The 20,060-nt window shown below is 48.8% G+C and overlaps 9 protein-coding genes across 9 annotated transcripts; 7 read left to right on the top strand and 2 right to left on the bottom strand.

Moving 5' to 3' along the window:
- Nucleotides 1-247: 247 nt before the first annotated feature.
- BDR25DRAFT_345980 (uncharacterized protein) lies at nucleotides 248-2,814 on the top strand (the record flags this gene model as incomplete). Its single annotated transcript, XM_033694104.1, has 6 exons — nucleotides 248-610; nucleotides 665-1,639; nucleotides 1,710-1,976; nucleotides 2,026-2,251; nucleotides 2,299-2,480; nucleotides 2,512-2,814. The coding sequence occupies 6 exons, from the start codon at nucleotides 248-250 to the stop codon at nucleotides 2,812-2,814; spliced, it is 2,316 nt and encodes a 771-aa protein (XP_033542244.1).
- Nucleotides 2,815-4,730: 1,916 nt separating this feature from the next.
- Nucleotides 4,731-7,848, top strand: BDR25DRAFT_336869 (uncharacterized protein). Its single transcript, XM_033693142.1, has 4 exons — nucleotides 4,731-7,171; nucleotides 7,214-7,276; nucleotides 7,307-7,570; nucleotides 7,613-7,848. Exons 1-4 carry the CDS (start codon nucleotides 4,865-4,867, stop codon nucleotides 7,733-7,735), a joined length of 2,757 nt encoding a protein of 918 aa, XP_033542243.1. The 5' UTR covers nucleotides 4,731-4,864; the 3' UTR covers nucleotides 7,736-7,848.
- An 838-nt stretch (nucleotides 7,849-8,686) lies between these two features.
- Nucleotides 8,687-9,278, top strand: BDR25DRAFT_360369 (uncharacterized protein; the record flags this gene model as incomplete). The annotated part of the gene is made up of 6 exons (XM_033696241.1): nucleotides 8,687-8,717; nucleotides 8,763-8,809; nucleotides 8,873-8,902; nucleotides 8,943-8,969; nucleotides 9,014-9,079; nucleotides 9,126-9,278. 6 exons carry the CDS (start codon nucleotides 8,687-8,689, stop codon nucleotides 9,276-9,278), a joined length of 354 nt encoding a protein of 117 aa, XP_033542242.1.
- An 83-nt stretch (nucleotides 9,279-9,361) lies between these two features.
- BDR25DRAFT_345978 (uncharacterized protein) lies at nucleotides 9,362-11,149 on the top strand. The gene is made up of 3 exons (XM_033694103.1): nucleotides 9,362-9,996; nucleotides 10,045-11,068; nucleotides 11,122-11,149. The coding sequence occupies exons 1-3, from the start codon at nucleotides 9,409-9,411 to the stop codon at nucleotides 11,136-11,138; spliced, it is 1,629 nt and encodes a 542-aa protein (XP_033542241.1). The 5' UTR covers nucleotides 9,362-9,408; the 3' UTR covers nucleotides 11,139-11,149.
- A 404-nt stretch (nucleotides 11,150-11,553) lies between these two features.
- Nucleotides 11,554-11,985, top strand: BDR25DRAFT_318279 (uncharacterized protein; the record flags this gene model as incomplete). Its single annotated transcript, XM_033691735.1, has 1 exon — nucleotides 11,554-11,985. The coding sequence occupies one exon, from the start codon at nucleotides 11,554-11,556 to the stop codon at nucleotides 11,983-11,985; it is 432 nt and encodes a 143-aa protein (XP_033542240.1).
- A 1,425-nt stretch (nucleotides 11,986-13,410) lies between these two features.
- Nucleotides 13,411-15,387, bottom strand: BDR25DRAFT_378553 (amino acid transporter-like protein). The gene has a single exon (XM_033697553.1). The coding sequence runs from the start codon at nucleotides 15,170-15,172 to the stop codon at nucleotides 13,430-13,432; it is 1,743 nt and encodes a 580-aa protein (XP_033542239.1). The 5' UTR covers nucleotides 15,173-15,387; the 3' UTR covers nucleotides 13,411-13,429.
- A 149-nt stretch (nucleotides 15,388-15,536) lies between these two features.
- BDR25DRAFT_269930 (uncharacterized protein) lies at nucleotides 15,537-17,047 on the top strand. The gene is made up of 3 exons (XM_033687184.1): nucleotides 15,537-15,617; nucleotides 15,673-16,158; nucleotides 16,213-17,047. Exons 2-3 carry the CDS (start codon nucleotides 15,714-15,716, stop codon nucleotides 16,896-16,898), a joined length of 1,131 nt encoding a protein of 376 aa, XP_033542238.1. The 5' UTR covers nucleotides 15,537-15,617; nucleotides 15,673-15,713; the 3' UTR covers nucleotides 16,899-17,047.
- Nucleotides 17,048-17,600: 553 nt separating this feature from the next.
- Nucleotides 17,601-18,221, top strand: BDR25DRAFT_239524 (uncharacterized protein; the record flags this gene model as incomplete). The annotated part of the gene is made up of 1 exon (XM_033685684.1): nucleotides 17,601-18,221. The coding sequence occupies one exon, from the start codon at nucleotides 17,601-17,603 to the stop codon at nucleotides 18,219-18,221; it is 621 nt and encodes a 206-aa protein (XP_033542237.1).
- Nucleotides 18,222-18,297: 76 nt separating this feature from the next.
- On the bottom strand, nucleotides 18,298-19,607 carry BDR25DRAFT_396133 (uncharacterized protein). The gene is made up of 7 exons (XM_033698413.1): nucleotides 19,460-19,607; nucleotides 18,999-19,411; nucleotides 18,865-18,950; nucleotides 18,789-18,810; nucleotides 18,672-18,733; nucleotides 18,562-18,625; nucleotides 18,298-18,512 (listed from the first exon to the last, which is right to left on the bottom strand). The coding sequence occupies exons 2-7, from the start codon at nucleotides 19,287-19,289 to the stop codon at nucleotides 18,489-18,491; spliced, it is 549 nt and encodes a 182-aa protein (XP_033542236.1). The 5' UTR covers nucleotides 19,290-19,411; nucleotides 19,460-19,607; the 3' UTR covers nucleotides 18,298-18,488.
- Between the last annotated feature and the right edge of the window lie 453 nt (nucleotides 19,608-20,060).

Here is a 20,060-nt window from a genome sequence, read left to right as displayed (position 1 = left end):
AGCACCTAGCAGACTGTCAAAGGTAGCTATGCTCCAGGCGGATGTCTTCGTTGCTCTCAGAATTGAAGTTTGGGCGAGTCACTCCTTCCTCCAATGCCACAGCACATGATCAGACGAAGCCGTATTCGTCAAAGCTCCTCCTTCCTCTTCTATATTTCCTTCCAAATTTCTCTCTCCGTCGCCCTTCACCTTCTCTCACTCACTCTCATCCGCATCAGTCAGCCCAGGTGACTCCTTCGCGGCTGCAATGGCCAGGAAACAGGCTACGAAGTCTCGCCCCACCACTGTTGTCAAACAGCTACAAGTGAGCAAGCAGAAGACGTCCACAGCAACTATCGAGACGTCGACAGATCAGGCAGTTGATGTGAAGCAAAGCACTGAGTTGGTCCAAACTCTCGTACATGCGGCAGTCAGCAGCCTTGCCTTCCTCCGACACCTGTTCGGTGAGCACTGTTTCGACGACCAGCTATACGAGGTCGACACTTCGAAGCAAACATACGAAGACTATGCCAACGGACTCAATCAAGCACAGGACAAACCTGGTGTATCCCGTTTCCGAGTCCTCAAACGGGGCAGAAGCGAGCGTGTCGATCAGCTTCTGGACTGGCTGGTGAGTAAACCCACCCTTAAACTTAGTAGAACATTATTGACGGACTGCTTCTAGGAAAAAGGTGCTTTCGATGCTCTAAAGCGGAACATTCTCCATGGTTTGCAGCTCTCGATCTTTGAGGATCCAAAGCAGCCCTCGAATGTTGTTGAGCTCTATACTTTTACTTTTCACTACACTATATCTAATCAAGGGTCACGTACGCTCTCTGGCATGGAAGTGGCTGGACCTGGAGGCAAGAAGATCACTGTTAAGACAGCCAAATTAGCCATGCACACGCTCATTCGTCAAGTGGTCCTGCTCTGTGGGACGATGCCGGCTCTGCCCCGATCCAGGTTCGTTCGAATGCATCTGTTCTATACCGATGACCGCCCTGAACAATACGAACCCCCAGGGTTTCAAAAAGCAGCAGGAACCTGCATCTTCTTCCCCAATGCCAATTGGAAGACGACAAGTTCAACGTGTGGTCCGATGGACGCTGGCTTTCACAAGGTTTCCTTGAAAATCTCACACATCCTTCCCTCCGATTCCTCGGCTGGTGACCAGGAGCAATTTACCATTCCACAGAAACTGACCTACACAAAACTCGCGAGGAGAGAGGACGACATTGTCGCTGACTCCAAAGCAAGACAGTCGGGTCTGACTCAATCAACTGGAGAGGTTCTTGAGCAGGGTCAACCCTTGCACGGTGGGTTTCTTGAAGTGGAACGTCTGCAACAAAAATCTGCAATTCCCATGGCGCAAGCTTCTCTACCAAAGCCGGGAGAAGCTGATATCCATTCCCTCAATGATGCTTCCAGTCCTACATCAAGCTGCTCTTCCGAGGAAGATCTTGATATTATCTTAAAGTCGACGCAAGTGAACTCCCGACTACTAATTAACACATCGACGTTAGGGGAGACGCAACCAGTACAGGAAGCGGAGGTACCGGTAGATAATGAGGGCTTGGGATTGCTAGGAGAGTCGAGCAAGACCGTAGCACCTTCCCTTCGACCGGAAGACCTCCGAATCAAGGAGCGCCTCCAGCGCATGGTAAGCTTTCGCTGTTTCTTAAAATAAAACAAAATAAAATAAAATAAAAGGTGCTAATAGCCAGTAACAGCTCAACCCACCAAACCAGGAACATGACACCCAGGACACCCTGAAGCAAGTCGAATCTATCCACAAGTTGTTGGTCGCGGGTGGTCCTTCGCAGCAAATTCAGCTCTCGCAGACCAAAATTCGGCAATTGGAGAGCCGGCGGAGCAATTTACTTCCTCCACGGCGGAGGGCAACGAATCTACGAAGGAGATCCCAATCACTAGGAACAGGAAGCGAAGGCGATGTCATCAAATGCCAATGCGGACATGATGAAGAAGAAGATGACATGGTAAGTGAAGCTAATATTGCTGCGGCGATCGCCTTGCTAAAGTCTCCAGATTAACTGCAGCTTCTGCGATACATGGCAACATCTTCACTGTTATGGATATCGGGGATCAGAGGACCAGAGAATACCAGCTGTTCATGCTTGTTATGACTGCTTGCTGCAAGGCAAGGAGCATGAGCTTCTCCGCGAGCTGCGATATCTGGCGTTATGCCGACGTGGTATTCGCTTCCTTGAAGCACATGATGTTACCAATGACAAGGAACTCGCAAACATCCTTCGTAAGTACTTCACTGGTCAAACGAGCACTGTAAACTAACACAAGCAGATTGTGACCTCCAGACTGCAAGCGGCATGGCAAATCACTTCCGCAAGGAGAAATATCTCGTTTCTACTTCCGGGCCGAAGAAAGCATCCTCTGGCAAGCGGTTTTCGCTGAACAAAGCTAACAGAGTGGTCGTTCTAATGATGAAGGAGTATTTTGACCCTTTGTCAAAGATTGCTCATCATGTAAGCTGCTTGATCCTTTCCAAGTACCTAGATTAATCCAGTTCGTCTACAGTTCGAGCTTCCCCTAGCCCAGTCTGTAGCTCAACAGCCAACGAATGGGGCAGCTGGTAGTCCCGAGGGTGCTTCCGTAGGCCGGCGGTATGTGTTCCGACAACGAACTGACAGCCAAATGGCACAAGCCGATGGAGACAGCACGGCCCAGAGGACTACGGCTTTCACCAGGAAGAGAGACCGGAGCGGAGAGAACACTGCCGAAGCAATGACGCCGAAACGACTTCGACCTTCGGAATCAATGGCCGTCCTCAATGCTGGAGATCCTTCCCCGATGCGCTAAGATCATGGAAGAGGTAGACGGCTAGGTGAGACAAGGATTGTCGAGCAGAGATTTGGCAAGCAATGGGGAAGTTTTCGTACAAAATTTACACCGCGTTGGAGCAATTCGGGGAAAGGTACAGGGATAGATGGTCTGGAAGTACGCCATCGGAGAAATGCATATCTTCATGTGTATCAGGTTTCCGAGTATGTGTTGTACAAGCGCGGGTTCACCCTGCAAAGGTACTGTACAAATTGTTTGATGCTGACCCTAGGTCTATAGCTAGGAAGGCAGCTGCACAGCATAATTGATGATTTTGATCCACGATTTGGGGCTGCGCAAAAGGAAAGTAAGTTTGTGGCGGAGGTTGCGTGATCCAATTCAGGAAAGCTTAAATGGGGTCCAAAAAGGGTGTGTAAATTTCGTAGGGCTGATAGAAGGGACAATTTATGAAACGTGAAGTGGTCGTGGGAAGGTAGAAACCCCTAATAATAGTATTGATGTATAGGCGTTGCAGTGAGAGTCATGGTACAGAGGAATGCATAAGGCTATGCTGCTTGTTATTGACAATGCAGCGGCAATGCGGAAAGGAGTTCGTCATGGGCAGGGAGTGGACACACAGACAGCTAAATTGACCAAAAAGGCAGAAGCCGGCGTTCTTGACCTTAAAATGATGGGCAGTTGATTGGTGGCGTTACTGCAAGTCATGACACGACTTCGGCAACTTTGAGCATCAGCAAGACCAGGCCCGCGTTGCAGACTCAAACCATGGTTTCCTTTTGACAGATTCGCTCGAGGCCGGCGTGCACTCAGCGTTCTTGATAGGGCCGTGGAAGGTCTGGAGCGGATCTGTATCTTGACGGGCTTCACGATTTGAAATAGATGAGGCCAATGATGGACTTAGGGGTTGGTGTGAGCAGTGCGGTGATCTTCTCTCCCATCTATCGTGATCTTTGGTCCATGGTTGGGATGGGATGTGATGTGCGACGTGATGTGCTCGCTAAAAGGAGGAGACTCTATCGCTGATCCGCCATGGCAGCCAGAAAGAGCACCGCTGTTGACAATCAGATGGTCTCAGTTTTCGCCGTGGCTTGCGCCTCTGCGTGGTCCATCCTGTGATTCTTCTCCGCGGTCTGCTTTTTATCAGCGTCGCAGCGCGCTTCCGACGGACAAGCGTCTCCCGGCCGGCTGTGTGACGTCTGATTGCATAGTGCGCTCTCTCGCTGCGGGAGTGTGAACAGAGCCGAGAGAAGACATTGCGTGTCAAGACCTCCGTCTGCAGAAGAGGTCAGAGGCGCAGCAGGGGTTGGGCGGTATCCTGGGGGAGCCCAGTGCCCGATCCGGAAAGCGTGGCCGCTTGTGGCTAGGATCCGCGCAGGGAGCCAATGACGAGTGTGGACCGAGTGAGACTATCTTGGCTGCCGTCCCCTGAATCCCAGAACGGCACAAACATCGCGGGCCTGTGGTCCAGGTGACAACGGGATCAATTCACTTCCCAGGCCTTAAGAAACAATTATCCCAGAGCAAACCCCCTGAGTGCTGCGTACCCTATAGCATCTGCACTCACCACGGCGCACGACTTGCTGGCGCTATCTGTTGTCCACCGCTCCCTAGTCTGCGTCCAGCTCATGCTGTCTTGCATAAGGGACCCTAGCGTTCCCCTCGACACCGTTGTTTGCTGCAAGCTACACTCAGGTACCGGCGGCTTCGGCGAGCGCTGGGCACGGAGCCAGCGGAGCACGAGCGAACAGGAGCCCGTAATTGGTAACCACTCGTCCTCTACTCGAGGCCCTCGTCCTTCCACCTCCACTCTTCAGCCGTCGCGGGCGGCGACGTGCATATTTGCTCGCTCATGCTCCCGGCGCCTCCTTTGCGTTCCAGTATCCTCCAAGTTCAATTACGCGTGCGCCGCCGCAGTTCTTTTGCAGCAATTGACCCCGAAATAGTCCCCTAGCAGAAGGCCGACAAGGTACCCTGATTCAGACCTCCGCGACCTCCACTTGCTGAGTCGAAATCTGTCTTAGACTTGAGCCACCAATTCTTCCCCCAGCAGTCAAAAACACTGGCAACCATGGGGCGAGGCCGCCGTCCTAAGTTTTCTTTTCCCATCCCGGGGCGGAAAACCGCCGTCAAAAAAGACATTGACGACGTGAGCTCCATCCCCTCTATTCCCTCTGTCCCCGAATGGTCTCCCCATCTTAACGACTCTCCCTCCTACTCCAAAGCACAACGCCTGCTCGGAACTTCTGGCCTGCCAATTCGTCCATCCTCGAGGTCACAAGCATCGGTCCCACAGAGCCCTGGCTTCATGACTATTACCGTCTCGGAGGCCAGCTTTGGCTCGGATTACACGGATAAGGCATCCTCGGTCGCTATGGAGGATGGTGAATACTATCGCGCACAACGACCAGGCATGTCAACTCGACCGTCTTCGAATTTGTTGGGAGCCGGGTATCATGGAGATGGTCGACGTGAATCGAATGGTAGCTCCCTCAGTCGACAATTACACCCTCGGACATCGAATTCCACCATGCGATCCTACTACGACGCTCAAAAATCACCACCCTCGATCTCCCAACAAACCTCCGCATCTGCAGTGCGCGACATGGCTCTTCGGAAAGGACGTCCACCCGTCGCAGCTTCTGAATGCAGTAGTCACGTGAACTTGGACTTATCCCACCTGTATCCAGGATCGGCGGACATCAAGAGACAGAACCGGAAAAGCAAGCCGCCACGATTGGATCTTTCCAGACTATTCCCAAAGCCAAGGTCCAACACTGGACATGAGCGCACCGGCATTCTTCTATCTCCAAACAAATTGGTAAATTCTCCGACCGCAATGTCAACCGTTTCAGAATATTTCCCCCGCCCGATGACCCGCGAACCCACACCTACCCCTAACACCGCCAGGCCACAGGCTAAGTTGACCAAAACCGCAAAGCAGCAGCAGGGTACCCTTGTTCAGCCCCAGCCCTCCACTTCCCCAGTCAGGCTACACAAGCGTGATGTCTACGACAGTGCCAAGATCAATGTCCGAAGGCCTCCGCGTGGAATCCAGCACTGGTTTGAGGGTCTCAGTGAAAGTAGTGATGAGGATGTCAATGAGCCAGAAGCTCCTGTCCGTGCTCCAATTCCCGTTGTCACACGACGGCCATATCTAGCTCCCATTAGGAAGAGTTCCTTGGGCCGAGTGATTCCAGACTTCGAAACTCCCCCTTCGCAGGCTTCGTTTCCTCCGCAGAGGGTTAAGAAAGAGTTTTTGGCACACTCCAATCAGTCAGTCGGGGTTGCACACCACCTCAATTCGCCAAGCCAGTTCTCACTCCATAGTCACGCATCCACAAAGACTAAAGAATCTGCCTTCTCAAAAACAAATTTGCAGGATTCGAGTGTCCTGTCTTTCTCGTCGTCAGAGGATGAGGGTGAAAATGTTGCACCACCGAGACGAAAGTTCGAGATTCGAGATAGCATCGATGATCATGAAGGAGATATCATCATCGGTAAAGCCCAAGCGTTCGAAATGCGTCCACGGCATCTAGGAAGGGCACCATCGGAATCGAAAATGAGCATGTTGTCGACATCTACAAACGCTGCAACAATCGAGGTTATGTATACACCGGAGCCGTCTTCGACACATTTCACCCTCCCAAAGGGGTATAGCAGCAGGAGGTCCAGTCACGTCCGGCATCCATCTGTAATACACGAAGATAGAGATCAGCTCCGCCCTCAAACATCTGGGAATGCTCCAATGTCGCCATCATCCACTAGCGTTCGCAGTTCAAGGACTTCCCGGAGCGAACCCAGGTTACGCGCAGAGCAACATAAGCTTATGGCAGTCACCGAAGAAGAGGAAGCTCTTCTAGAAATGATGCGTCGGAAGCGAGCGGCAATGGCCCAGCAGAGCTTCACGGAGGGATTTAGGACAGCAATTAACCAGGATACCCGGCAGAAGACACCGCCTAAGACAAGCGCCCCCCGAACATCAGCCTTTCTGTCACTTGACAGTCCTCTGGCTGCCCCTACACAGGCGAAGAGTTCTTCGCCACGAATATCCCTTGCGGGGTCTTTATCGCCGCTTCTGCTGTCGCCTCCCAGCCGAGGTCGCCAGCGCAAGTTAGCTCAAGATTTAGACACAAGCATCCTCCGAGACAGTTCCTCTCGTGAATCCAGTACCGCAGAGTCTGTTCATCCCGCCTCTCGATTCAGCACCCGTCACGCCTACCAGGTTTCACCGGCCCTCGAGCTCTCGCCACTGTCACCACTCGATCCATTCCCTTCACCAACCCCCACTATTGCATCTCCAACCACCACTGATCATGCATCACCCTTACCTTCCCCCGTCACCCCAGGCCTTCGCCATTGTGATGAGGATGTTGATGTAAAAGTCGCTAGCAGTGAGCCAAGCATGAATGGCGATGAGGAGGTAGCTATCACTTTAGACGGCGTCATCGAACCTCCGAGTGGTAGTATCAAGACTAATACGGTTCGAAGCAGCCGTGCTAGTACTCACCAGCGGCGCCGCACGGCGAGCAGTGGCGCAGATGTTTCCTTCACTCAACACAGACAGTCACCCGCACCTCTGAAGTCAACGCCGTCGGAGCTTTACGACCTCCCACCAGTCTCAGAGAGTTCCTCTGCGGCTCCAAGTATTGTCGAGCCCAAGATTCCAAGGAAGTCTTCTCGCCGCATAAGCAATGTGGCTGGTTCCACAAGAAGTCAGCACAGCAGCATTGCAAGTCGGACTTCCAGCCCTGCCCTGGGGTCCCAGAGCCGTCGAGTTAGCCGAGTTCCAAGCATTGCTAGTATGAGTAGCACTAAGCGTGAGAGCGTTACAACTGGCCCGGTAAGCACTCGATGTAGCGTCAGTGAAGATGTGCTTGCAGCTTGGGGCAGCTTGGGCGGATGGAGAGGCTACGATACTGGTCGTATTGGTGGGTTGTAGAATGTCGCAGCAATCTTTTCGCATTTTTTTTTATCATCTGGGGTTTTGACATTCTTGGGTTAGAGTCCGAGGCTAGGTATTTGGATTTGGGTCGGGCAGGTTTTCCTGGAATGGAGGGGATTAGGGTTTGGGGTATCACGATCTCTCACCTACATGTCATGTTTCTTGGATATCCATTTTTTCTTGGTTGATACCCAAGGATAACAGTCTTTCCTTGAGCTACTGGTTGCCTCCCTCGGCGTAACCTCTTTCTTTAGAGTATGACAACAGCAGCGGTCTCTGTGTGCTACTGGGCATGTTGTAATGCCCCTCTTATCTTGGCAAACTCGCAGCGCTTTGTGTACTAATTGCATGGTTGGGGATATGGATATACGATAAGCGAACGGCGATAATGTAATCAAGTTCAAGTATGCTCTTGCCCCTAACTGAAAGATTTTCTATACAATTACATTTCAAGACTAAAAGTCGCATCCTATTGAAATTTGCCTCAACTCTAGCAAGAGGTTCAGTTGATTAAATATAACCTGTTCATGTTTCCCAGCTAGTGTGAATGTGCTACAACACCTGTTCCTAAAGGTTTGTTGCACATCTTGCCTTGGTGTCTCCCAGGCTGTAAAACAGCGTTATTGATGCATTTGTTCTCCATTGTTCAGGTACTCTAAACCGGTATAGACCAAACACCGTGTGTTAACACTGGGAGGTTTCTTGGCCTGTTGTTTACTAATACTAGGATTCTGCTATGCTACTAAGGTAGTGCGACTATATCAACATGTAAAAATTGTAGTAAGTGCGTTCCCCTACAAGAGTGTAAGATAAGGTGGCGGTAGTGGAGGTGAAGGAAGCGGGATCTCTGCCGCGATCTTCAATTAAGAGACTCTTCATCATACTGTGATATATTTTTAGTGTCCGTACGCAGGAGCGATACGGCGCATAGTATCTATCTGGCCCGGCATGGGATCACGGGACTACGCACGTGGTGCCCGTGCGCGGGCGCGCCTCCTTAAATATCGCTCGCGTCTGTACATAGAGAAGACAAGCAATGACCAGAAATCTGTTGCCTACCCTACCTACTCCGTACGCTGTGCACACCGTACACTACTCTTACTCTTGCTACTTAAGTGCTCATACCATCAGCAGCTAGCTGAAAGAGCCCATTCAACATTTAGAGTCACTACTAACTTGAAGCTGTATCCCTAAAGAAAACTAGGAGGTTTGGTTCTCTTCGTCTGTCCTTGTCGATTACTACAGTGTTGTTGCTGAGGTATGTGACCGCATTAGGTGAGTCTGTGTATCACCTCAACACCATCCTTCCTCATTCTTGCCTTTCTTATGGCATATCGAAGGGTAAACTCGCAATCTTCCTTAGGTCAACTGAATCCTGTTTCTTGAGACTTTCAAGTCATTGATTGCGATGTGGCTTTTTCGATTGGAAACTGAGCGACTAGCGACCAGCACCTTCGGAACGATTTTCAAGGCTGCGTCCAATGCCGTCGCTTGGCCCCCAAGTTGGCAAGATTTGACAATTCAGCCTTCCACCGCCTGACGCACTATGACGAAAGAGTGTAACACTCTATTAATTACACTTTTTCGAGGCTTTTCGGATGCTTCACATTTCTCTTCACCATCCCTCGCTCTACCTTTATGCTCTTGACTTTCACAACCTGACTCCCAGCATGGCAGGAGTGCGAAGTGATTCGCTGTACTGCGATAGTATCGGAAATACCACATCTGATAAGCTTCATTGCTGCTATCTAGACGATCAGGGCGCGTCTATCTGCCAGGAAAACTTCAGTCCAACAGCTGCAACCTTCTCCGGCGGTTGCACGAATGGTGACTGCATCACTGATTGCCAAAACCTGACCCTGCTCTACAGCTCGTTGCTACAAAATGATCCGTTCGAAGGAAATGGTCTTGCACCGAAACGGCGGTACTTAACTTGCGCCAACGTTCCAAACATTGCCAGCTATTATTCCAATGGCCTCCTCGAACCGAACATTTCATCCTCCTTGATGCCATACTTTTCACGAAATACCACCGATGGTGATTTGAGGAGAATTACCACCTCTGTCACTGGGTGCCTCACATCTACCTGCAGAGCAGCGAGGAATAGGACGTTGTGCACTGGAGTCTGCTCGCCAGTCAATTTGCTCACTAACAGCACGAATCCAAATCTCAGAGGTCTTAATGAGTGCTTTAATACCTTATGTACGGGGCGTTATAGTTCTCTGCCGTATGCCGACGCAGATGTTATTGGGATTGGGGTGAGTGTTATCTCGTGCTTCACTTTCCTTTGGCTCACATGCTGGAAGGTATTTGCCTCGTATATTATGCAATGCATACTTGTAGTCCTCCTCTGGTTTGGACTGTCGGCGTTCGGATTTTCCCACGGGAGGAAATCAAGGAAAGTGAAGGAATACGGCCCAAGAAATGCCCAAGAGGACAGGACAAAGAACGAGAACCTTCTCGAAACATCACCGGAGAGTGTCCACACAAAAGTTTTCAAAGACTTCCTAGTTGAATTCCACAAAGCACAATGCTACTTCAGCGGCACGATTCAGATTGCTTCTTTCGCCTATGGAATATTTGAGACAGACATGCTGGTTACCTTCATGCTCATTCCCCTTGCAACGAATGGAGTTCTTCCCGTGGTCTTTGCCTTCGTCCTCCTCTTCCATGCCCAGCGGTCAACTATGGATGTTACAATCCTAACCATAGCATGTTGGATATTAGCTTCTACCGTGTACTGGATACTCTACTCCCATGTAATCCCGGTGAACTCGGAGATCAATTCGAAGGCCAAAAAGTTCCACGCTTATCAGCAGTTCATGTATAAACTTTCCGCTATCGACGCGTGTGGTGGTTATTCTGCTCTTGCAGCGTGCCCTGAAAATTTCTTCTTGAATAAAGATCCTATCTACAACGCATCCCACAATATCCGTGTCCTAACACCAATCATCTGGACGTTTTCGACCTTGTCGCTCTTCATGGTGCTGGGACTCAAGGTGATTCTCTGGTGGAAGCAGCGCCAAAATCATCAGACCCCGAATCATCCAGAGAAGATGCAGAATGGCGCTGAGGGGAGGACTCATATCCGCGCACACTACCCGACCTCTAACAAGGGTGTTTCGATTCTCTATTGGTTAGCGACTCTGTGCTTCCTAGCTGGTATTGGAATGCAGCTGTCGCTACTAGCAATTGGGACATCATTAAACATGATGGATCGGATGAATTGGAGCTTTGGACAGGTTGTGGCTGTTACAATTTGGTTGCCGCCTCTTATAGGGTATTTATATGATGAGCTGAAGGAGTTGCTGAAGGTTCGATTTCATATCTGTAAGTTCTTTTGTTATCAAACCCGTCAACTGATGGGGCACTGACTTTTGCAGGGAACTTGCCGAAGTAGAGCAGTAAATCATTGGTGATGCAGAACATAGGAGTATTTGTTCACAACTGGTTTGGAGGCAGAGAGTACACAAGACGCAGCCCGGTTCAGCGGGACAATGTATCAAAGATAGTAAACTTAAAAAAATGGTGTACACCTTCTCATTCCCTTCTAGTTTTAAGACACTATTCGACCTGGAGGCTACAGGAAGGCATTCTCTTTGATTGCTAACCCCTGTCCGTTTGCCATCGGCTTGGCTTTCGGCTTGTTGTCTCGCTTCACGTGTCGGGCAAACACCTAGATAATGCCTATACATCTTTGGACGGGCCCCCCAGCACCCCAATTTCCGAACTACCATTCAAAAATTCCCAGGGCGGGAAAGTTAGATAATCTCCGCTAAGCCAATGATCCACAAAGCCACTGATCCACACGCACCATGTCACTCTTACCAAGTAAATCCATTTTCCTATCCACTACTCTCCAACCCTACACCCCACCTCTACACTCCGCCATCCCGACCTGCGACATCTGTCTTGAAGACCTCGCAGCTCATTTCTCGACCACCACCACTACCGCAGGTACTAAGGTATCAGCGACTACAAACCCAACCCCAGATTCCCAAACAGAGATAGCAGTCCAGTTGACACCCTGCGGCCACATCTTCGGCGAGAAATGCTTAAGGACCTGGTTTGAGACGGTGAACACTTGTCCGATTTGTCGCCAGGAGTTATTTGTTAAAGAGGAGTACGAAGTTTGCGGCATAGACTTTCGACATGCATATGTTGGGCATACCATTGTCTTCGGCAGGGGAGGAGGTGGATGGAAAGAGCGAGATAGAGATAGGCATGAGGATAGTCATGGAGCTTAAATACAGGAGTGCGATGGGCGTTGGACGAAACAAGATAGCTATTAGAGAGATATTGGTCTAGAATGTACGCAGAGACTGATCGCTAACAGAGGTTTGTATCCTCTTGTTCACTCCGAGTTTTAGTAAGGCCGGGGAGACTAAATTTGCAATTTTCATAGAGCGTGGTAAACAGCAATATGCTAAAAATTTAGTATCCACACATAAGAAAAACGAGGGGATAGTAAAGAGCACTAAATAAACAAGGGAACAGCCCCTTGCCAGCGCTTTAAGCTTGTCTATATCCCAGTACGCCACAATTCTTGTTATCCTAGCTACGATCTGTTTAAGATAGCCATTAATTTCTTCTTGATCCCTAATCACAGTTGCGAGTACAAGAGGGCTTGCAGTAGAGGCAGAAGCACTGTTACTTTAATAAGAATTAGCTTACTAAGTAGGGGTGATTTATCTCTAGAAGAATTAACCCAGTTGTTAATTTGTGTAGCACGAGTTTAATAAACTCGCAAATCATACCAAGAGAGATTTATCTTAAAGTACTGCGTTTGCTACGTTGTAGCTCTAGACAAAAGTAGCACTGTAATCCGTAGGGATGAATTAAAACGCTAGTTACGCACTGTTGGACCCCCTTTCCTTCCTCCCAGCGGTACAAAAGTACTGCCCAAGTGAGAAGTAGTGGGCTATTTTTATGCTAACCGTAGCGTAATATGGACTGTTGGCGACGTTGGCCATGGCGCCCAATGCTACATCGATATCCGGCCTACAATACGGTAACAGTCTCATTTACTAACCCCTGTAGGCCTAGCTAAGGCAATACTCTCTTCTACCCAAGGTGCTAGTGATCCCTTACCCGACCGCAAATGCTGCGGCGACCCCTTATTCGAGATGTGCTGAGAGGCTAACGATTGGGATACTGAGTGTCATAGATTGGAGCCCAGAGTTGAGTTCCTGACCTTTAATATTTGGTATTTGCGTTTTGTTCAAGAAAGTACAGGAGGAAGGCACAGTGGTGTATGAGTTGATGCGAGAAGAACCCGAAGGAGCGCAGTTCAGCGTTTTCCTGGCTGAATGCGGGGGTGTTCAAAAGGTTTTCCCGAATGTGATCAAGATCGGGAGTCCGGTGGTAGGGAATAGTTATGTCACTACTGGGACGGATGTTAGTCTGTAGATGAGTGATGGTTTTTCTTTTCGTCAAGGCTTGAGAATGGCTGATAATATTGCGATGCTGAGAGTGAAGAATTTAAAATGGGTGTCCTGGCTAGTGTAATAGAGATAGAGAAATGGGATATAATTTATTCCTACCTAGCTTGGGATAGTCATAAAAGGAGAGGTTAAAAGGATCATACAATTATGATACCACCCGGGAGCATGCAAGGTGGAAATCAAATCACGATTGCAGTTCTTCTCCGGTGTCTCTCTATAAAACCTATTTCTAGATCGCCCACACTTTTCATGTATCGGCCCACCTTGCAATGGTAATACAGGTGGTATATACACATGCTACGATCCCCACGCCTATCATCACTAAATCCCCGGCCTTGATCACTCTTCTTTCCGCCACGCCTTTCCAATGCAGAAATGCAGGATAAATGTATACCAGGGGAACACATGCAAAACTTCCAATAAGGGCGACAAACTTATCTAAATCGCTTGCTCCTACCGCAGAAATTAATCCGCAGATGAGAACGAGCACTGTCCGAAAAAGGTTCTTCTTCCACTTGGTCAAAGCATCGCGCTTGCCAGACCGATAACCGAACAGCTTGCCTTCGATGATGCGGAGAGCGGGGAACAGCTGGACCGGCGTTCCAATGAGCACAGCCAGTGCGTACAGGAACTGGACTGCATTCACGAGTTTGCTAGTCTGTGGAAAATTCGTAATGACCTCCACACTAACGCGATCGCCAAAGGTGCCATAGCATAGGAATCCAACCGAGGTAAAGATCACAGTAATAATGGACATGACAATATACAGTAGTTTGTTGAAGTGCTGAGGATTCTTCATGCTGGATTGAATCGGAAGGATAAGGCCGATTCCTTCGAACGTAAATATTGCGGAGCCAACAGTAAGAGTAAAATCGCGCGGATTGAATAGTTCGATGGTGGGGTTGAAGCCTTTCGTGTCAATGATGCTGGAGATGTCGTACCAGTAGATGTACACAAGACCAACCAGAATGCATATATCGGCGATCAGAGCGGCGGGGCCAAGCTTCGAGATGTTACGGATATATGACAGCGGAATGAGGACAATCAGTTGAATGCCAATGAGCGCATTGGTAGATAGCGGAGTGGTTGAATTGGAGGTAACCGCATTGAGGAAGGAGAATAGATTGTCGGCGACGAAGATAATGCCTGCGCAGACAAAGCCGATCTGGGAAATGGTGATTGACCCAAGAATAAGGGTTCGCATCTTTGAGCCACCAATTGCCTCCCCCAGCTCTCCATAGCCCCCTCCATATTGTCGTCGGCATTGGAGAAGTAAATGGAAACAGAGGCATGTGAGGAGTGATACAGTAATAAGGGTAATCGACGAAAAGAGCATGCCACCATTCTTGAACGCTTTTGGTAGGAACATGATGCCGGTGCCGATGAAAGCTTTGAGGAGGGTAAAGAATGACTTGACGTTGGAGGCGTCCCCTTGAGCCCGGATCCTTGGACTCTTTCTCCTCCCAAGAAGTGGTCTTCGTTCGCCATTTTCTTCAATTTCGGCCTCTTCCTCGATGGATTCTTCGTTGTCAGATTCAGCAAGATCCTCTCCGGCAAACTGACCGTATAGTTCAAGGAACGATATGAAGTTCTTCGTTACAGGCGATGTGATGTAGCTCATTCTTCTGCCCTGTCTGTCGAGAAACTGTCTCCTGAAACCTCCGGGAACCAGCTGTTCGGAAACAGGAATTTCATCGTGATTAGGTTCGGGGAACTCTGTTGGATGCGAAAAGGTTGCGGCTCGATGAAGAAGCTTGGCTCTCTTAGACCTAGCATTGATTCTGTAGAGGTCCCTGTGAATGTCGCCACCAAGCAAACGGAGCGATGATTCTGCTGGAGTCTGCTCTGCAGAGCTGGATGAATTGCCATTATCAATGTCCTCGGGATTGGTGCCATCAAAGTCTCCGGAGTAGCCTGGGTCCAAGTGCCGAGACAAGACTCGAGCATCTTCGATATCTTGCTCCGGGTTCCTATTGGGAGTATCTGACATATTTAGAATAGAAGTGGAGTCTTAGAGACCTATAAGTGTTACACAGGAAAACTGGAGGTGGTCTGTGAGCTTGACATCATCAATCAAAGGGTTGCTCCTTTTTTGATGAGCCTTCCACTTCGTCAAGCAATTTGTAATGACAACCTAGGTCTTGTTGAGTGGATGCGAGAGTACTTTAGGTGAAATAAGAGGTAGAAGTGGACCCGATGTTTGAGATTGTACGAGAGAGGAATGCTGCTGGTGAATTCAAGATCTGTGCATACTTGGCACGAAGCCACACACGTGATTCCTCCACGTGAAAGCGCACGGACGTCTCTCCATCAATGCCGATTTAATTTTTTGCCAATTCATCAATTCATCAATTCACCCGCTTGCCCGCAGTGAACACGTTTCATCTGACCACGGACTAGATGGGCGCCATTATTAAATCCTTCACTGCGCCACTGTGAGTTTTGCTCCAACTTCGAGCCTCGTGAAATCTTCTCATATGCCTCCACCAGGTGAAATCCCTCCAGGGTACGAGCGAATCCCATCATCCTTCATGGCAAAGAAACCTATACCAGAAGGATGGGATTCTAACCTCCGTCCTATCCTCATATTTATATCGTATTTTTGCCTTTGTCTCTCATTGACTGTGTTCATTATCGGCAAACTCGCCACGAGTTACTATGTTCTTGCAAAGTCAAAGACCGCATCAATACCTCCAAGAAAACATGTTTTACTCTTCATATTCCTAGCAATCTCAAGCTTGGCAACGACCTGGTACCATATGGTTCGTTACTTCCAGTGGTCGTACAACATGTGGGTAATGTGGCGTTCCTTTTACGAACTTACTCCAGATGAGAAGCACTGGGGCTTGTGGTTGCGGCATACCTCATTGTTCAAAGAAGCATGGGAGATAGCAATAATAGGGCATGCGAGGTATTGGTGGACGCATCAGATTTTTTTGTTTGCTTGTGGTTTAGGGCTAGCTTTAGAGCAAAAGGGTATCATATCCTCCATTTATCCCTAAATCTAAGTTCATTAGCTGATGAGTCTAGGTATACGTCGCGGGATCAAGCACACTTGGGCTTTCATGCTACTTGGTCAAATCGTTGCAATCAGCTTCGCAACGAACCTGTTCCTCCTCTCGCTGCTCGTAAGCCCTCCACCAATTCCCAACCGGACACGGACGGCCGGATTGAAGGGGGGCGGGTGGTTGCCTCCGTGGCTCATCAGTGCCCTAGCCGTACTGTTAACCGTTTGGCCGGCTTATAAGCTTGGATCAGAAGACCTTTGGCACTCCGAAGAATTTATGCTCCCACTCCTAATCCCACACATCGCGCTGATGGTCCTCCCCATTGCCCGTGCAATAGTACCACCGAGATACTTTACCGATGGCGATATCACATTCTCCGATAGAGTGTACCGGTACCTGTGGATCACAACAATGGGATGCGGTGTTATGTTGTGGCTGCGGGAGACTGTGCGAGCTCACAGATATAGCGGATTTATCGGCATCTACTCTGCCATAATGGAGCACCCTGCAGTGACAAGTGTAGGTTGGGATGTGATATGTTGCTGGATCAGCTGGGTTGCGTGGTGGACAATACAACAGCAAACCCCGGATGACAGTGTTGGCTCTAAGGATGGTTCTGCGGAAGGAAAAGAGAGTGAACTGGAAAGTGTAAGACTGGGCTCCAGTGTATCCGGAAACGCTCTAGGAGGTGAGGTCCGCCGGCGTTAGAATCGAGCTTGAGGGCACATCCCTTTTACACAACGTCGTTAAGGTCGAGAAGGTCGGTGAAGATTCATTAATCATGCAAGATCGATCATATCATGGGGCGTCGAAGAGATATAAAATAAGTCCTAAATCACTCAAGCCAATTGTTTGTCATTGCTTGCACACCCTCGCTCTAATACCTCCATATTTTAGCATTGAGGCTCAGCAACCTGGTGCCCCCGACCCTCTTTTCGATAATTATTGACCTTTTTTTTCAAAACAACAACTCGTGTTATGCCTCATACCCATGGGAAAGTCGTTACAGTGAACCATCCAAAGCTTGTTTGACTACCTGGCACTTCAGCGATCTATGATATTCCCGAATTGGGGAAAGCCATCTAAGTGGGGCGACTGTTGAGCGACACGTCATGTTGTTTTGTTACTCGAATACGAGAAATCGCAATATAAAATTCCCTAGGGTCCGGGGGATGTCACACTGCAACGTCATATCTGGCCGGACTAGCGTACCGGCTTGTGACCTCGAAATATGGTCCAACCGTGGTGATCAGTAACTTCCGGGTTGGCGGGGTGAAACAGGAACATAAATTCCACATGCGCCGCACAATGTAGCATTCACAAAAGCAAGAAGTGAATTTTTAGGTGCCACATTCCGCCAACACCCACCGCAGTCGCTCGCTACCCTGCGCTACTCTGTACATCACCAACATGAAGTTCGCAATTCCAACCCTCGCTCTGGCTCTTGCAGCCTCGACAAACGCTCAGTTCTACAACCAATCTGCACCCTTCCACCTGATTCTTCTCTCTTCCAACACCACAATCAATGGATCTACCCTCTCAGCCTGTCACGAAGGTGCCGCAATTGAGGGTCTCTGTCTTAGCAACTCAATCTCAATTTCCCAGCCCGAGAGCATCGCGCCTGGAACTTTCACCTTCAATTATTCCGACTCAGTAGTTACACCCAACGTAACACTTGGATCACCCGGCTATCTTACATATCTCCTTCAAGGTTCAAACTTCAACTTCTCAGAGCCTATGGGTTTGTATGTCAATCCGACGACAAATGTAGCGCTCCCTCTGTTCTACCCTGGAGACAATTTAGCGACGGTAGTCAGCTTCGACGAGAGTAACCTGATGAACATTCAGGGGTATATCGATGATACGAAATCTCCAGCTGCAGTTGGCAATATAACTGCGTATTACCGCTGGTACAGTTGCACAACATACTACACTGGTTATACGTATGTGATGTTGAGTTGGGTGTTGGGGGCGAGGGAGCCGCAGAATCCAACCTGTATCAAGGTGAATGTGAAGCGTGTCTTCACTTAAACACCATACGATATAGGACTGGGCTTACTGCAATGATGCACGGGGTGAAGAATACATAGAGAAAAACAGCATAGGCATATAGGCTCAGAGGCCGAATGATAGCTATTGATGTTGTATAATTATTATGGATAAGATAAATTTATGAATGGGTGGATTACAACTGAGTCACAACTTTTGGAGCATATCCCTCGGAAGCGTTGGTCAGTGCTAGGCAAAGCGGTCGATTCAAGCCTTGGAAGTTATGATTCGTAATTCCACGGATCACGTTTAGCAGTTGGCATGGTCTAGTTTCTAAATAGGAGTCAACTACAGCCTTATTCACCAACATAGAGTGACATACCAAATTGCATCCCATCTTCCCTGTATCATCATCCCACGCCAAAGAGCAGTGTGATTTAAAGCCACTACCTAGTTAGTATTCTGAAGAACATGTGGGAAAATGAGCAATACCATCCGTTGTCCGAAGTCATTGTGACCACGCCTTCGCTAATCTGATATTGATAGCCGCAACCCTAATTTCGTTTCGTTAGTCTCCCGTTGGTCCCGTGAGCAGAGGGGAAACTGTACAATTTGTACACGGGAAGTTTGCCTACTTTCAATCAGTAGATGAAATGACTTAGGGGTGAGTGTGGAAGTTGCTTACGCGCTCCAATCTCCCTCGTAATACTTGCTACAGAACCACCATTCATGCCCATCAATAAAGCATGCCTGATAACGACCATCATTGTGCTAGGTATTGTTAGCGAGCTTCAGTTATAAATATATGTGGTCAGCTACATTTATGATGAAGTTATCTGCTGCAGCGAATCCAAGGCTGCCACAGAAGATGCCGACAATTGAAGAGAGGCGCATGATGGCTGTGAGGGGAGCAAATTCTTGCAGTAAGTTGGTACAAGGAGAGTGGCTCGGCCCAGAGAAAGTGTTCGAAAAGCCTATTACTTTATACTTACAGATATTCCAAATATGAGCGGGGAAGCATGGCGAGACTCGTGGCATCGGTGCCGCTAATTTGTATCTCCTATTGTAATTAGATTGAATTACGAGGACTTTGATGACAATACATGGCATCCGTCTATGGATGCTAGCGTCGGTGCCGTGAGCCGTTTTATTACGAATTGGTTAGGTAGGATGATAGATTGAAGTTGCTCAACTCTGCGAGTACGGGATATATCCAAGAAGACTTGGAGGCACTGCAACCTTAAGCAAGAGGTAGACGCAATGCCATTTAATGATGTTACCATGTTAATCTGCCAAGAGTGCGGAGTGCAAAAAGTAGAGAGGTTGAAATTGAGAATCGGGAAAGGCGAAAAAGTACGACCTCAACAAGTGAATCAGGTGAGAGTCGGATTGAACGAAACCCTGTTCGATGAAATAGGAAATATAGCCAGATGAGGTGGTGCATGAAGGATGAAGGATGCAGGATGTGATGCCGGAAAGAATCATAAATCACTAGTCCCAAAACAGACTAGCACGGATCTTTCCAAAATCTCAATCCGAACCCAATCAAATATTACACTATCTCTACCGCCAAGCCCTCTCTCCTATTGGTCCGGATATAAGCCGGCTATTGATTTGATTGGTAGAAAATCGGTAACCAAAAAGCCGCGTTACTGTTTGTTTTTAAGCTTCAAGTAATCGTTCTGCTATGCTACATGCTTGATCCGGTCTTCTTTTTTTCCTATCGTGATCGACTACCGCACGGTCGGGGGTGTAAAAATCACTTCTACAGTGTAATTTTTCCCGCTAAATGTAATCGGCTCTGCCAAGACCTTCCAAGCAAAGCCCGCTGCAGGCGAAAAGGGGGTTCCAGAGGATCTCCCCCTGGTTAAGCGAAACAGT

Source organism: Lindgomyces ingoldianus (genome assembly GCF_010093535.1).
Source record: "Lindgomyces ingoldianus strain ATCC 200398 unplaced genomic scaffold BDR25scaffold_38, whole genome shotgun sequence".
NCBI classification, from domain to species: Eukaryota; Fungi; Ascomycota; class Dothideomycetes; order Pleosporales; family Lindgomycetaceae; genus Lindgomyces; species Lindgomyces ingoldianus.
This window is presented reverse-complemented; position numbering and strand designations above follow the sequence as displayed.

What these genes read in the sequence shown, in the direction of transcription:
- BDR25DRAFT_336869 (XM_033693142.1), top strand. Translation starts at nt 4,865, where the DNA reads ATGGGGCGAGGCCGCCGTCCTAAGTTTTCTTTTCCCATCCCGGGGCGG. An exon ending in GTAGTATCAAGACTAATACG is followed by an intron (nt 7,277 to 7,306) that starts GTTCGAAGCAGC and finishes AGTACTCACCAG; the next exon opens with CGGCGCCGCACGGCGAGCAG. An exon ending in TGGGGTCCCAGAGCCGTCGA is followed by an intron (nt 7,571 to 7,612) that starts GTTAGCCGAGTT and finishes AGTAGCACTAAG; the next exon opens with CGTGAGAGCGTTACAACTGG.
- BDR25DRAFT_345978 (XM_033694103.1), top strand. Translation starts at nt 9,409, where the DNA reads ATGGCAGGAGTGCGAAGTGATTCGCTGTACTGCGATAGTATCGGAAAT. An exon ending in CAGATGTTATTGGGATTGGG is followed by an intron (nt 9,997 to 10,044) that starts GTGAGTGTTATC and finishes ACATGCTGGAAG; the next exon opens with GTATTTGCCTCGTATATTAT.
- BDR25DRAFT_378553 (XM_033697553.1), bottom strand. Translation starts at nt 15,172, where the DNA reads ATGTCAGATACTCCCAATAGGAACCCGGAGCAAGATATCGAAGATGCT.
- BDR25DRAFT_269930 (XM_033687184.1), top strand. Translation starts at nt 15,714, where the DNA reads ATGGCAAAGAAACCTATACCAGAAGGATGGGATTCTAACCTCCGTCCT. An exon ending in GCTAGCTTTAGAGCAAAAGG is followed by an intron (nt 16,159 to 16,212) that starts GTATCATATCCT and finishes TGATGAGTCTAG; the next exon opens with GTATACGTCGCGGGATCAAG.
- BDR25DRAFT_396133 (XM_033698413.1), bottom strand. Translation starts at nt 19,289, where the DNA reads ATGCCATGTATTGTCATCAAAGTCCTCGTAATTCAATCTAATTACAAT. An exon ending in ATGACTTCGGACAACGGATG is followed by an intron (nt 18,626 to 18,671) that starts GTATTGCTCATT and finishes CTAACTAGGTAG; the next exon opens with TGGCTTTAAATCACACTGCT. An exon ending in GGAAGATGGGATGCAATTTG is followed by an intron (nt 18,513 to 18,561) that starts GTATGTCACTCT and finishes ACTCCTATTTAG; the next exon opens with AAACTAGACCATGCCAACTG.